At 39.3% G+C, this 15,790-nt stretch overlaps 1 protein-coding gene across 1 annotated transcript in view; it reads left to right on the forward strand.

Moving 5' to 3' along the window:
- The window catches only part of LOC107684513 (nuclear receptor corepressor 2-like), a 172,704-nt gene that overhangs the window by 147,884 nt on the left and 9,030 nt on the right, over positions 1-15,790 (forward strand). Inside the window, exons 21-39 of the mRNA XM_016480786.1 lie at positions 811-1,228; positions 1,664-1,818; positions 3,096-3,230; positions 6,555-6,602; positions 6,948-7,109; positions 8,933-9,045; positions 9,204-9,306; positions 9,379-9,477; positions 9,596-9,699; positions 10,772-10,919; positions 11,004-11,126; positions 11,231-11,305; positions 11,407-11,621; positions 12,150-12,510; positions 12,596-12,805; positions 13,042-13,293; positions 13,582-13,677; positions 13,779-14,009; positions 15,602-15,782. Of these exons, the coding sequence (XP_016336272.1) occupies positions 811-1,228; positions 1,664-1,818; positions 3,096-3,230; positions 6,555-6,602; positions 6,948-7,109; positions 8,933-9,045; positions 9,204-9,306; positions 9,379-9,477; positions 9,596-9,699; positions 10,772-10,919; positions 11,004-11,126; positions 11,231-11,305; positions 11,407-11,621; positions 12,150-12,510; positions 12,596-12,805; positions 13,042-13,293; positions 13,582-13,677; positions 13,779-14,009; positions 15,602-15,782 (3,229 nt within the window). The remainder of the gene's footprint in view (positions 1-810; positions 1,229-1,663; positions 1,819-3,095; positions 3,231-6,554; positions 6,603-6,947; positions 7,110-8,932; positions 9,046-9,203; positions 9,307-9,378; positions 9,478-9,595; positions 9,700-10,771; positions 10,920-11,003; positions 11,127-11,230; positions 11,306-11,406; positions 11,622-12,149; positions 12,511-12,595; positions 12,806-13,041; positions 13,294-13,581; positions 13,678-13,778; positions 14,010-15,601; positions 15,783-15,790) is intronic.

Consider the following 15,790-nt stretch of genomic DNA (forward strand, 5'->3'; position numbering starts at 1 on the left):
TGTTCATATATTGAATAATCACTTATACAAGTAAATGCAGCGGCCAGAAAAATGTATTTAAAAAAAAATGTATCACCTATTTCTCCAAAAATGACACCATTAAACACAATATTAATATACCACCATCACATACAGTACTGTTGCATTAAATTGATTAAAAGTGAGTGTAAGACATTTACAATGTTACAAAAAAATCAGTTTCAAATGCTGTTCTTATGAACTTCCTAATAATCAAAGAATCTTTAAAAGATGCATCATGGTTTTCACAAAAATTATTATCAGCACACTTGTTTCAGCATTGATAATAAGAAACATTTCATGAGCAGCAAATCATCATATTAAAATTGATTTCTGAAGGATTGTGTGACACTGAAGACTGGAGTAATGGCTGCTGAAAATTAAACTTCACCATCCCAGGATTAAATTATATTTTAAAATAGATTCAACTGGAAGAGATTTTTTAATTTGTAATATTTCACAATATTACTGCTCTTACTGTGTTTTTACTCAAATGCAGCCTTAGTGAGCATAAGAGACTTCTTTCAGAAACATTAAAATAAGCTTACCACCCCAAAATTTTTTGAACAGTAGTGTACTTTACCAAAATTGAAGGTATCATGTCCATAATCAGATCATTATTCCAGAACATGGAAGAAATGTTTTAACATGAATTTTCAGGAAGCCAGAAGGGCCCCAAATTGAAGAATGAATTGCCCATAAAAACGCCTTGCCAATCAAACCACACTTAACAAATCAGCTGACATTCATGTCCTGCCCTCTTATGACGTTTCCCATCACTTCGTTTTTCAGGTGGAGCTAATAACAGCTCAGACACCGAGAGCCTCCCTTCCCCACGCTCCTCAGATGACAGCAAGGTCAAAGAAGAGGGGTCGGCATGGCCCAAAACTGCAACCAATGCCACTTCCTCCTCATCCTCCATGGACAAGGACATGGCAGCTATGGAGACGGGGCCGGAAGAAAAGCCAAAAGTGGAGAAAGGAGAAGGGGAGCAGGGAGGAGTGAAGCAGGAAGTAAAGACTGAACCGGGGGAGTGTGGTAAGGAAGCGACAGGAGAAGATAGGAAGCCTCCTGCCCTGGAGGTGGAGGAGGGCAAGAAAGAGGTCAAAAAGAAAGAGCATGGAGGAAAGAGCGGAGCTCAAGACAGTGACTCCAGCGCCACATGCAGTGCCGATGAGGTGGAGGAGACGGAAAGCTCAGACAAGAACAGGTGAGAGTGTGCATGTGTTGTGTATGAGAGCGAGGATTGATTGGTTGCTTGGGTGTGGTCTCATGTGTTTTGCAGTTAAGGAGGCAGGGTTTGTTGATTTGTCCTGTAGGACTTTATTTTTTCCATGACAGCAAACACTGTATATGTTGGCCGAGTCAGGGGAAACATTAGCCTGTGAGCTTGCCAAACATAACAGAGCGAGAAGTGTGTGTGTCTGTCAGGCTGGCTGTCTTTTGTGTATTTTGCATTTTACATTTCCATAAGACTTCATGTGGAAAGTCTATATTTGTTTATGTGTTGCGATGATGATTAAGTGTGTGTGTTTGTGGTTTTGTGGCATTAATGGGCTGTTTACAAAGACAGTAAATAAGAGAGAATGAGGCTCTGACCATATTAAGCAATAACTCTTCTCACTCTCAACACAATGTCTGCTAGGCCAAGTATGTTGAGTTTCGCCCATGATGGAGTGATCACTTCTCCAGTTCAGAAACCACTGGACATCAACCAGCTCAAGCAGAGAGCAGCCGTTATACCTCCCATAGTAAGTACCTACCCATACCAACATTCATCTTTGTTTTCAGTCACTTGTGGTTTGAATTTCATGAGGTTTTCATGTTAACAACTGGCATATCTGGCCAGATTACACAGATTAGCATCTTCTCTCCATGTTGCCATGGTTACTAAAGCTGTTTTTATTCCTATGAGATGCTAGATTTCCACCTCTGCTCTTAGCTATTCAGACACTCATGATGAGCTAACAGCCAGAATGTCGGAGCTCTGGCAAGAGGAGAGGTGTGTAAACTGATATGTGCTGTTTTAAGAGCAGCTTGCATTTTTCCTCTCTTCTTCGTTAGTCTCACCAAAACAGGCATAATTGTTTTAAATGACTCAAACAGGTTGTTTTTGTTGCTGTTCTTTTAAGACTACTTGTAAATGACCTGTTATGATTGATTAGCCTTTTGTGAACACCACCTTATTTAAAGACAGTAATGTGGATGTGGGCGGTCATTAGGGGTGTGCAATATGTATTTTCTATGATAACACCATATTTGTTGTTTTAATGATGTGTGAGCTGACATTATTAAGTGTGCTACTCCCTTTGTAAAAAAAAATTAAAAAAAATGAACAAAATCATGTCTGTGATGTAGCCTAATATAATGCAGTTAAAATGCCCATTTGAGTTTTTGTCTTATATTTATATAATATATTTATATAATAAAGCGTGCTGTTTTTCCCAAATATCAGAATTATTTCAAACATGATATTGATTTTAATTGTGTACTGATTTTATACCAATCAATAAACAACAAAGTTAATAGTGAATTACGTTTAGCTACACTATTGTCTGTTTTTGCTGTACAACAGTGTTTCGTTACTCAATGAATCCACTTTTTTTAATCAGGTGAGTCAATGATTAAATGACCCATTCATAAAGACACTTGCCCCTTTCCTGAATTAATAATCCGTTTCAACAAATGATTAATGAATGAGTCAATGGCTTACTCATTAAGACATTGACTTGCCGCCACCAATTGGTGTTTTTAGCTACACAGATGATGCATACATCTAATAAGGTTGGAAAATACTGCTCTTATAAAGGTAAAAAAAAATCCTGAAAAAAAAAACAGCCAAGGTACAAGCACAAAAAACACTACGAAAAATCTTTTCGAGAAAAGTCTAAATTATCGTTATCAACTCTATATATATATATATATATATATATATATACACTGTGTGCACAATTATTAGGCAAGTGATGATTTTGACCATATCATCATTTTATCCATAATTTCCAAGTCCAAGCTGTATAAACTTGAATGCTTATTGGATTTAATGCATATCAGGTGATGTGTATTTGTGTAACGAGGGAGGGTGTGGCCTAAGGAGATCAAACAGCAACAATCACAGCCAACCAAATCTCAGCATAACACAGGGGGTGGAGATTCCAGTAGCCCACGGGTCAGGACTCGCAGCCCTGGTGTCTCTGACAGAGAGAGAGAAGGTAAGTTGCTGTCTGTTTTTTATTCCTCTTTTCATTATCCTTTCATCTATTCCTTCAGTTCGTTCTCCTCCCCAGCTTTCTCAACCACCATCATTTTCCTCGGTTGTGTCTACTACACCAATTAAGCAAGTTCTGATGTGTGTGTCTGTGCACATGTGGAGTGAGTGGTAGTGTGGGTTGTAAATATAGTAAAAAAGGACCAGGCACGTGCAGAAGGGGGGCTTTGGGGGCTCAAGCCCCTGCCCTTTTTCAGAATTATTCAAAAGTGCCCCTCTCAGACAAATAGCAATGATATTGTGGTCAAAACAAAATGCATTTGAATTATAATTAACCTGACAATGTGTACAAAACAGTAACTATTTGCTCAAAAGTCTTAAAATTCCTGTTTATTTTTACATATCTGTCAATCTGAGGTGTTGCTATGGGTTGTGTGCGTTTTGCTTGACTGACTGATATTCCACAGTCTGTTCGGAAACCTAGACTCTCAAGCCATATATGGTTCTTTCAGTGAGTGAATAATCAAAGCTAGTGTGTCGATTTAATTAAAACTCCATGTATTATATATTTTAGAATATTACATAATTCATCAATGCCTGTTTGTCATGTGTAATACACCAACCAATCATGATCTGGCACAAGTTCGCATTTCATTGGACAATAATGTGAAGTGGAGCGGTCATTTTACGTTCTTATTTATAAATCAGTTGAAAATTACATGGGGCAGACGAGCTTATTTGTGGAGCGATCTGGATCTGCGGTTTGTCTCATTTTATAAATTAAATTACATCAACCAGGCTTTACACTCGAAGAGCTGCGCAGTTTAAAAGAATGTTTTTCTATTTTAATATACTTAAAAAAAAATTTTTTTTCTGTGATGCAACGCTGAATTTTCTGCATACTCCAGTTTTCAGTGCATGATCCTTCAGAAATCATTGTAATATGCTGATTTATAATCAATGTTGGAAACAGTTGTGCTGCTTATTACAAAAAAAAAAAAACGTAAAATATACAAAAGTTATATTTTAAAGGGGTCATATGATGCGATTTCAATTTTTCCTTTCTCTTTGGAGTGTTACAAGCTTTTGGTGCATAAAAAAGATCTGTAAAGTTGCAAAGACTAAAGTCTCAAATCCAAAGAGATATTCTTTATAAAAGTTAAGAGTCAGCCACGCCTACCTAAAACGGCTCGTTCTAACACGCCCCCACATACCTACGTCACTATGTGGGAAGATTTACATAACGCCGCCCAAATGTTCACGCAAAGAAAGAAGGCGTAACTTTTATTCTCGCTGTAGTATTGTTGTTGCCGCCGCCATGTCGTGAAGGCGCTGTGTGCTTCGTTGTGAAAGCGAAACTACTTTGTTCGGCCTTCCAAAAGAGGACGATATCGCTTCGTCATGCCTGGAGCTAATCCGTTTCATGGTCGCTGAGGAAATACTTCAACTTCATGCTGTCGATCGCCGGATCGGCTTTCACCGTGGACGAAGCGGAGTCCAGCCCGGGGTCGTCACATAATGTTCTTTTTAGCAGCATCATATGACCCCTTTAAATAAATGCTGTTCTTTTTTAACTTTTTATTCAACAAAGAATCCTGAAAAAGTATCACAGGTTTCCAACATTGATAATAAATCAGCATCGCATAAAATGTATTTTAAAGTATATTAACATTTTGATCAAATAAGTGCAGTCTTGATGACCATAAGTGACTTCTTAGAAAAATATAAAATAGTAATGTATCCAAACATTTGACCAAAAATTTTTTTTTGTTTTTTTTTTAAACATTGCCCCTATTTTACATTTGAGCCCCTGCCCCTGAGGAACTCTCTGCATGTCGCTGAAAAGGACATTGTATTCAGTCAAGACCTGACCACCTAGACGGACAGCTAGTGAACAAACTTTGTTACTTGACATGTGTAAATATAAAATTGATGCTGCCTTTAGTAACAGCCTGATGTGTAACAAAGTGGTGACAGGTTTTACAGGCAAAAGGTGCATCACATTTATTGCTGTTTGGCTAATTTTCACAGGCAAAATCATTTCAAAAGGAATCCACATGATCATGAATTTCACATTGGGGTGAAAATTCTCACACAGATTCAAGGGTTCAAGTTGGTCACGCAGATTCTCCAAAGTGACCAACAGAAAGCTGCTTGGTTTGAAAGTGTGAGCTGTGCTTCATACATCGCTACACTATTGACCATAGAAGATTCATCTATTTGCCTGCAAAATTGTGCCAACGTTTTGCTAATGTGATCCACCTAAACACAGAAAAAGTAAAATCTTGAGTTTATGAAAAATTAAAACCAACTGGAGCTATACTGAAATTGAAAACCAAAATACTTCTAGTTTTGTATAATGTCCATCAGACACAATTTAATATTTATGACACTGCTCTTTGGAAAACTTGATTCTGAAAGATCAGTTGCAGAATTCTGCCAGCAAATATGTTTTGTATAATGACCACTAAAGTATATAATTGACTTGTTGCCCCTGGCAGTCAATTTCCTACATGGCTGTGCTAGTTTGTATCTCTCGTACCACTCTATTTTAGACTGACTCTTGTTTTCTGTATATTCTATATTTAAATATATCCCTTTAAAAGTACAGATAAACTGGTGTAGTATTTTTTTTATATCGACTATAACATGAATGTAATTATAAGCTTATTGGTTCAAATTTGTATTTCAGTGATTAAACATTGAATATAAGAGAAGTCTTTTGAAAGGAAGTGAAATGAATGAGGACAGAAAGAGAAAATGATCTTTTTCTGGAAAGGGTGGGGATTACCATATAATCTCAGTTTTATTACATGTTATTTATGGGTGAATGAGTCCTCAACAGGGAAATTTCACTTCATTAAACAAATATTGTTATGATGTTATTCAATTTGGGCTCTCAGAATTAAGTTAAAGGGATAGTTCATCCAAAAATGAAAATCCTGTCATCATTTACTCACCCTCAAGTTGTTTCCACTCGGTATAATTCTAATTCTTCTGTTGAACACAAAAGAAGATATTTTGAAAAAAGAAAAAGGAAAAAACGTTGATGGTCCTCATTGTATTTTTTTTTCCATACTATGGAAGTCAATAGGGACCATCAACTGTTTGGTTACCCATATTCTTCAAAATATCTTCTTTTGTGTTCAACAGAAAAAAGAAACTCATACAGGATTGGAATAACCTGAGGGTGAGTAAATGATGACAGAATTTTCATTTTTGGGTGAACTCTCCCTTTAAGTCACAAAACTGCTCCTTTCGAGTACTTGGAGAGAAAGAGTCTTGGGTCATGGCCATGTGATGAGCTGCAGTGTGTCTGTCCCTGCAGAGCTGGAGGGGAACGAGAGATGGCTTCAGGCTCTGCTACATGGATTACGTAGGTTAACACACTACATGCATACTCACTATTGGAGTGGACTCTAATCAAGCGTGTTGATTTCTGGGAGTGTGAATGATTTGCAGATGTATTTGCATGCCGCTACGCTCTCAGATTCCAGCTTACAGAGTGCTGATGAGCCTGATGATCTGTTAATGTGTGTGAGGAAGATTCTGAATAACTGCTATCTGTGTTTTCACACTAGAGATTGCTGCTTTTGATGCAGGGGTTATGATGATTTGAGCTTTGACATTTTCACCTTCGGCAAAAAAAAGAGTGTCATAGAATGCTATCCAGTAATCATATGTTTGACAGTCATCTTTGTATGGTTTTGTATGTGTGCAGATAAATCTCGGGCATTCTCTCCTCTTGCGGACGGTAAAATGATTCCCGGGGCTGATGATATTCGGGCTTTAGGTCTAGGCCGACCAGTGATGTCACCGTACCAACTCTCTCCCAGAGACATGGCCAAATTCAGCCATGAACAGCTGCTACACTACAATCCCTGTAAGACAATATAGCCCTGTTAATTAAGTAAAAAATAATATTATAATATTATTTATTAGGCATGCACTGGTACCAATACTGCTGTCCTGTACTTGCACTGGTACTCATAAAAAAAAAAACACACAGCGTGTGAACAGTTCTGAGTCCAGACAAAGAAACACGGACAGCAGAAGGGACTTGTTAGAGATTAAGGATGTCTATGAAATATATGTATGTAATTAATTTAATGTTAAACATTCAATATTCATGCCTGTATAGCTGATAAGCAAAGCACACTGAGTGGATTGAGTGTGCGGTGGCACAGATGTACGAGCTTGTCGAGCAAGTATCTTTTTCTCACAGACATCACTGGAAAGTTTGTAGTTCAGTCGGATATGTCAAAAGCAAATAATTAAAACAATGCACAAGTTACTAAAGTTACCTAACGGTAAGTAGAGCGAGAGTGCGCACTTCTGTTGCATGATCTTGATTGCTATTCGCTCACTCGTGCATCATTTGGATTAAAACTAAATCGTAAATATAAAACAAACAAAAAATATAGGGACATTCACATTTATTTTAAACATCAAGCATACCTGACTTTATAAGTCGCAGCATGTTTCAGATGAAAAAAAACGCGACTTATATTTCAGAAAATATGTTCATCGCTGTTACATGATTTATGTATAATGAGTGGTTCGCTGTGTTATTACAGCAAAACGTCTTGTGATTACATTACTCTGTCGCTGCAATGGAGCAGCTCTAATGTGCTATTGAATTACAGATGAAATACCATAAAGCAGTGGTTCTCAATTCCAGTCGCGTACCACTGTTCTGCACATTTTGTATTTATCTCTGATCACTTCAGACATTTGTTATATTCGACCGTAAGTGCCCTGCGAAGTGAACATCACAGGATGTTCCGCCATGATTCCAGTTCGAAGGGAGCATATATGTTCCATTCAAAGGGCATTAAAGTGTGCGAGACATTAATTTAAATTGTATTTATTTATAGAGGTATATTATATCACACTTCTCACTTCTCTACTAAGTTTCATCTGTGTGTGAAGACGCTGCAGACAGTAGTGTAGCGCAAATCCGTGAATGAATGTTCCGAAGTGAAGTAAACTTCAACAGATTTCCCGTGCTCAGGAATTAGGGAGCAATGAACAATGTGTAGGGACCATGTCAATCTGAACACAGTTCATTCATGGAGCTCTCTTCTAACGAGCTGGTTGTCTGAATCAGGTGTGGTAAATAAGAGAGACATGCAAAATATGCAGAGCAGTGGTCGCCAGGACTGGAATTGAGAACCACTGCCATAAAACAATAAAATGAACAGTGAAAATATAACAAAAGCTTGTACAATACATTTAAACAAGTACAATTTTTTAAATAACTGTAGGAAATATCTGTTTGCTAAATTAAGCCAGCTAACATGATTCGTTTTTTTTATTTTTGGTTTCTGTACCCAATATTTAAAAAAAATTACAAATGCTATGAAAATACAGGTATCGATACTCTGTATCGGCAAGTACAAAAAAGTAACGGTATCGGACTCGTTCTGGAAAAATTGGTATCGTTGCATCCCTATTATTTATTATTATAAAATACTATATTTGTGTGTATGTATAGTGTATATTAAAATAGAGAACTAACAGTTCATTTAAACTCTAATATTTCACACTATTACTGTTTTTACTGTATTTTTGATCAAATAAATGCAGGCTTGGTGAGCATAAAATATTTCTTAAAAAAAATAAAATAAATAAAAGTCTGAATATTTCAAAATTTTGCCCAGTAGTGTAAATAATACAATATATTTTTTAATCTCCCTCTTTCAGCATTGGCTCCTTCTCTACAGCCACAGGAGAGAATGGCTGCAGTGCGCCCTCTCCAAATCCCAGAACCCCCTCCTCTCATCTCCTCTGCCAAGCCTGTTGGTTCCATCACGCAGGTAAGAGCACCACATAATCTCTCACAGTACCAATGTTCTTTGGAAGTCGTATAACTGGGGCATATCAATATTATGTATAATACATTCGGAGTGGTTTAATGGTGTATTAATGTGAACATGCATAATTACACTGGTGTACATGTTGTTTTGTATTGCAGGGTACTCCAGTGCAATTGCACAACCTATCTCATGGCTCCGACCATGGAAAAATCCCAGCACCAGGATCCCTGGCTCTCTCCTGGATGGACCAGAGGAAAATGGGTGAGTTTGTGTCGTGATTGTGAGATCACACGTTAGCTGTCCATTTTCCATATCCTCTTTCTCTCTCCTTAGGAGGGTTTCCAGTGGTTAAACAGGAGCAGTTATCTCCACGCGGGGCCGCCTCCTCTCAGGCTGAGAATCTCTCCTCACAGGACTGCGCTACGTCACGGGGTGAGTTTGGGAAAAATCATTATCCCTCATCTCAATTCAGTTCTAGTTCAAAGAGATTAAACTGCAGAAATAAGGCTTATATCGTGAATAGATTGAAAACGTTAACTCTCTCTCACAGGCCCCATGCCAGCTGTTCAGGGTGGTAGCATCACGAAGGGCATCCCTGGCACGCGTGTGCACCAAGAACCTTCCATGTCATATCGAGGAGGTTCTATCACGCAGGTGTGGCTAATCTATATTATGCAGCTTGTTTTCTCTCACTAGCATTGAGCTGGTGCATTGACTCTCATGCGTATGGAACACAAAGCATTTACAAGCTTGCCATCTGTCGTGTACAAAGGAAAATTCACAGTGAACTTGAACATATTTTTGGGTACAACTGTGTCAGTGCATTTTTCTGTGAAGTGATGTTCTCATTCTTGGAATCCATGAATTACAGTGAGCAGTCAGCTCATATAAAAGCCCCTTTAACAAGCGAATGGAACGGGCAGTTTGTGTCACAGCCATATCACGTCATATTATGACATAACTGGGTAATCAGTTGCCACAGCAACAGGTACACAGTGTCCAATCCTATTCTCTCCTTTTATTAATGCGTTTACACAGTTACACAGTCTGATGTTACCAATCACTCAGACACGCACGCAGTGTGCCAACTGACCTACTGTGACATACATTACACACTCAAGCAAATCAGAATGGGTTAGGGCGAGCCTTTAATCCGACCGAGGTCAATTCTGTGAGCAGAGATAAGCTCTGTGTTTAGCTGTGTGACATTATTGGTAGATTTATGGAGAGATAAGGAGTCATTGTCAGTAAGAGTTTACCTGATACAGGTAGAGATATGGTCATAAGCAGCTGTATGACATGATGTTTTAACTAGTATATCTGAAGCTGAAACATTGTCCAGTTAAAGATCAAACTTTTAAAATTAATTTGTCCTGTTGCGATTTCTTGCAACAATTTGAACAGTTCTCTGCCTTTTTTGTAGCACAGATTCAACATAATCATATTCTTCATTACTGTAACCTTAAAATATAGTTATGAAATACCAGTGACACAAAGTGCTTGCTGCTTTGAGTCCTCTTTTCTCACAACACAAGGGTCAAACCAGGTCAGACCCCAGGAAGTCTTACCCTCCTTGATGTACATTGTAGTCTTCCTAAAATTACGAAGGTAGTTTTAGTCTTCAAGTAGTTTGTGCAGCATGATTTAAGTATCACTCGGATATATGTCACAAAAGGGAAGAAAAAATTTGCGTTTTGTTTTAAGCCTTTCCTATCATTTTTTTCAGGGCACTCCTGCAGATGTCTTGTACAAGGGCACAATAACCCGTCTGCTTACTGAGGACAGCCCCAGCAGAGAGAGAAGCAGAGAAGACACTCCTTCTAAGGGGCATGTAGTCTACGAGGGCATCAGTGGACACATCCTTTCCTTTGACCGTAAATGTACACAAACATGTAAATGCTCAGAACCTAATAAAGGTAGAAATCGTCTCTTACTATTGTTTGTGTTTGAACACACAGGGGGTCCAAACTCTAAGGAAGAGGCTCGTGGGGATATGACTGGGCTGAAGAGGACCTATGACATGATGGAGGTCGGCATTTCTCGTGTGCCACCCATCAGAGACTCAATATCTGCCACTGAAGGTGAGCATAAGACAGCCTTCTTTAACAATCATGGACAATGGAGTTTCACCGTTTATCCTTTTTCCAGTTAACGTTCCTTCACCTGCCATTTCTCTCTTTTGCAGGCTTGATTAGTCGAGCAATGCCTCACGAGCGCGATAGTCCTCATCTGCACCACATCCGTGGATCCATATCCCAAGGTCAACATTATCTCAGAAACTCAGCCTCAACTGATTACCTTTGGCTCATACGAGCTCTAACTCACATTTCCTTTGTCTTACATCTCTTCTTTCTCTCCCAGGAATCCCACGGGATGATTGTCAGCGCCGGGAGGTTAAACAGATTAAAAGAGAGGGTTCACCATCACCCCGTGGCCCTGGTCATCCCACTGACACTCTTAAATCACGCTCTCACGAGAGTATGGTGACCACCGTCAAAGAGGGAGGACGCTCCATCCACCTGATCCCTCCTGAGGGGGTTGTGATAGGCAAGCCTAAGGAGGGCTCAATCACCCAGGTGACTGGCTTTGATTGATGTTTTCTTAACTTGGTGTGGTAGGATATCTGGCAAATAAATTTAAATAAAGTAAAATCCTGAAAGTACTACACTTTTCTTCCCACGTTTATTTCATATTTAGGGTTAAAGAGAAGTTTTGCCTGAAACTGCTGAAAATAAACAAGGGCTATAAATACTGAAATTCACAAAATTATGAGTACCTAGGGTACTTTTTTTGTACCTCTACACTCTTAAAAATAAAGGTGTCTGGCAGAACCAAAAACTCTTTCCAGAGGTTCTAAGAAGAACCGCTCATGAAAAGGTTCTTTATAACCCCATTTCTTCTGGACCAAAATCCTTACATTTGTCATATTGTAAATTCTTTAATAGGTTGTTCATTAAATACATTCAAAAATATAAAGAAAATCTAAAAGTAACAAGACTTGGTAAGATTAAAATGTTTATTGCCTTTACAGTATACATCAAACATCAATACCACACAACCTTATGTCAAATTAACTGAATATTAACTAAATGTGTGTTCTATAGGGCACCCCTCTGAAACAAGAGCCTGTTGGCTCATCCAAGCGCTATGATGTGCGCTCCATTATCGCCAGTTCTCCTCGACCTTACTCTGGACTGTCCGCTCATTTAGAGCTTAGGCCCGAGCACAGAGGGTCAGACAGGGCCCGATATGAGGAGGTAGGGAGCAAATCCCGACCAAGCGCTGTGGTCAGCACCCCCAGCTCTCTGTCCCGTACCTCTCCATTGGCACTCATTGGAGAGCAAAGCAGCAGACCCCACCACAGTCCAGTGGGCTATGAAGATCACAAAAGATCCGGCTACCCTCCGCCCTCACACAGAGCCTCTCCACTGTCTGGGAGAGAAACCTCACAGCGTGCACATGAAGGTATCATGTTCTACCAATCACTGGCATTCAGTAGCTGGTGTGAGTTGTATGATGTTTATATATTGTTCCACTGTGTGTGACTTAGGCTCTAGTAAGGCCCAGCAGCAGGAGAGAAAAGCCACTCCCACCCCTCGAGAGGTGAGCTCCACCAAGTCTCCACTGGCAGTTGGTGAGCACACTGCATCTTTGGCTTACGAGAGGATCCTGCAGGGGCTTGGAACTGAGATGTTCCATGGCCAGATACCTCTATCATTTGACCCTGCAACTCTTCCCAGGGGAATCCCGATTGACCCAGGTATTTGCGGTTAAGCAGCACAATATTAGGGTAGAAATTTCCATGATTGTGGAAAACTTGGAAATATCAGGGAACGTGTGATTTCCAGACCAGTTAAGTTATAAAAAATTCAGCCTTGGTGAACAAAATAGACTTTAACAAACCAGCCCCAGACTTATAAGAGGACATGTATTTGAAAATAAATGTATTATGTAATGCATTTCTTGCTTTGACTTTGTTTCTTGTCTCCACAACAGCGTATTACCTGCCCCGCCACCTGGCCCCTGCCCCTGGCTACCCTCACCACTACGCACCCTACCTGATTAGAGGTTTCCCTGAAACAGCAGCCCTGGAGAACAGACAAACGCTCTTCAACGACTACATTACCTCCCAGCAGATGCACCAGTGGCCAGCCACTGCTGCCATGGCTGCCCAGAGACCTGACCTGCTCAGAGGCCTGACGCCTCGAGAGCAGTCCCTTAACTTAGCCTACTCACCCACAGCCAGAGGTGAGGGGTCCTTAAAGGGGCTTTTGTCCTTCACATTATTTTAGTCTTCTAAAGAAACAGAGCACAATTTAAGTCATTATTCACTGACAATTGCATGAGAGTTAGTAAACAATGGTATATTACTTTTTTTTTTTTTGGAAAACTATTCCAAATGGCCTGGTGGAAGCTGTCATGTAGCTTAATACAAAAATAGGCAATGCTACCTAAATATGGGCAGTCATATTAAAAATGACATGTTATATACTTATGATCATCAGAGGCACATTCATTTTTACTGTCCATTTGCAGGAACATCTGCATCTCCCATGAATCGTATCACATACATCCCAGGAACCTCTCCAGCTTTCCCCAGCGGAGCCTACAACACCTCTCCCATCTCACCAGGTACAGAGCAACACACTCACTCAAACACACAACATGATGATTTAAAACTAATTTTCTGTATAAGCGCCATTCACTTCACTTTATAATATCTCTTTTAACAGTGGGAGCCTCTCACATGAGCAAGATCCAAGGCAGTTCGACATCCTCAGAGAGAGAAAGAGAACGGGAGAGGGAGAGAGAGAGAGAAAGAGAGAGGGATCGTGAGCGAGACCGAGAGCGAGAGAGGGACAGGGAACGAGACCGAGAGAGAGAGCGTGAGAAAGATCGGGACAGAGAAAGAGACAAGTCCCTCGGTCATGGTAACGTGGAACATGCCCCTATATGGAGACCAGGTGAGCGCCCTCACTGCCTTTTATTTTTAACGTGTACAGCCACTTTATGGAACCTCTTTGTATCGTCTTCATTGGGGGCTTTTCTCAGCAAATATTTATGGAATTAAATGTGCTTAATTTAGCTTGTTGACAGATTTTAATGTAATTAACTTGATAAATCATTAACTGTTTTACAGCTGTTATTTTAGTACCATTCATATAGTTTTATAGTATTTATTAATGTTTATTTGACTTCTATTTTCAGTTTTGATTTTAATTTTAGTTTAGTTTTTTTGTGTGTTTATTTTAGTAGTTACAGTGGGTTTAGAAAAGAATCACCCCCTTTAAAATAATCACATTTTGTTGCTTTGCAGCCTGAAATGAAGACGGACACAGTTTTTGTTTTATCCAGCTGTATTTACTCAGTGCAGCTTATAACATCCAAGTGAAAGATATAACACCAACATGTTTGAAAATAATAAAAAAACAGAATTACTGAGTTGGAAAAAGGATCACCCCCTTGTGTCAGTACTTTGTTGAACCACCTTTTGCTTTAGTTACAGCCTTTAGTCTGTTGGGATATGTCTCTGTCTCTACTAACTTTGAACGTCTAGACTTTGCAATATTTGCCCACTCTTCTTTACAGAACTGCTCAAGTTAAATTTTTCAGTTAAAGTCAGTTAAATTTGATGGTGACCATTTGTGGACTGCACTCTTCGTCATTCCACAGATTTTCAATGGGGTTTAAGTCTGGGCTCTGACTAGGCCATGTAAGGACATTCACCTTTTTCTCCTTCAATCACTGTGTGCTCCGTTTTGCTGTGTGTTTTGGGCCATTGTCATGTTGGAAGGTAAACCTTCTTCCCATTGACAACTTTCTGGCAGAGAACAGCAGATTTTCCTCAAGAATTTGACAGTATTTTGCACCATCCATTTTTCCTTCTATCTTGACAAGTGCTCCAGTCCCTGCTGCAGAGAAACACCCGCATAACAGGATATTACCACCTCCATGCTTTACTGGAGGAATGCTGTTATTTGGATAGTTAGCTGAATTGGATTTCCGCCAGACATATCGTTTGGTGTTGAAGCCAAATAATTCAATTTTTGTCTGATCCTTTTTCCAAATCAGTGATTCTGTTTTTTTATTTTATTTTTCTGACATGTTGGTGCTATAGCTTTCACTTGGATATTATAAGTTTCACTGAGTAAATAAAGCTGGATAAAACAAAAACTGTGCCCGTCTTCATTTCAGGCTGCAAAGCAACAAAATGTGATTATTTTGGAGGAGGGGGGGTGATTATTTTCTATACCCACTGTATGTAGTTTTATTATTTTTATGTTTTTATTTCTATTTAGCTTTAATTTATTTTAATTTCAGTTTTAGTTGTATTAATTTTAGTATTTCAACTTCAACATATATTTCAGTACAGTTTTTCATCTGATATTTCTATATATTTTTATTTTATTTCAGCTTAATTTACATTTTTAATACACTCATTTTACAGCTGTAGTTATAATTGAAATAATATTGAGTTGTTCTGTGTCAGTGTACTTTAGCAAATAGCAATATGCAGATCAGCATTGCTAAATGTCTGAACATTGTGTCCAAACAGGAGCTCCAGAACAGATGGGTGGCAGCAGCAGTTCTCGTCCCCCGTCTCATCCATACAGTCACCAGTCGTCTCCACTCTCCCCCCGTCCCCAGGACTGCCTGCAGCAGAGACCCAGTGTTCTGCACAACACCAGCTCAAAGAGCCTGCCCAATTCTGAGCACAATAGTCCCTCTGTGCTGCGGTGAGTCT

The sequence above is a fragment of the Sinocyclocheilus anshuiensis genome, unplaced genomic scaffold (genome assembly GCF_001515605.1).
Source record: "Sinocyclocheilus anshuiensis isolate Anshui unplaced genomic scaffold, SAMN03320099.WGS_v1.1 scaffold1, whole genome shotgun sequence".
NCBI classification, from domain to species: Eukaryota; Metazoa; Chordata; class Actinopteri; order Cypriniformes; family Cyprinidae; genus Sinocyclocheilus; species Sinocyclocheilus anshuiensis.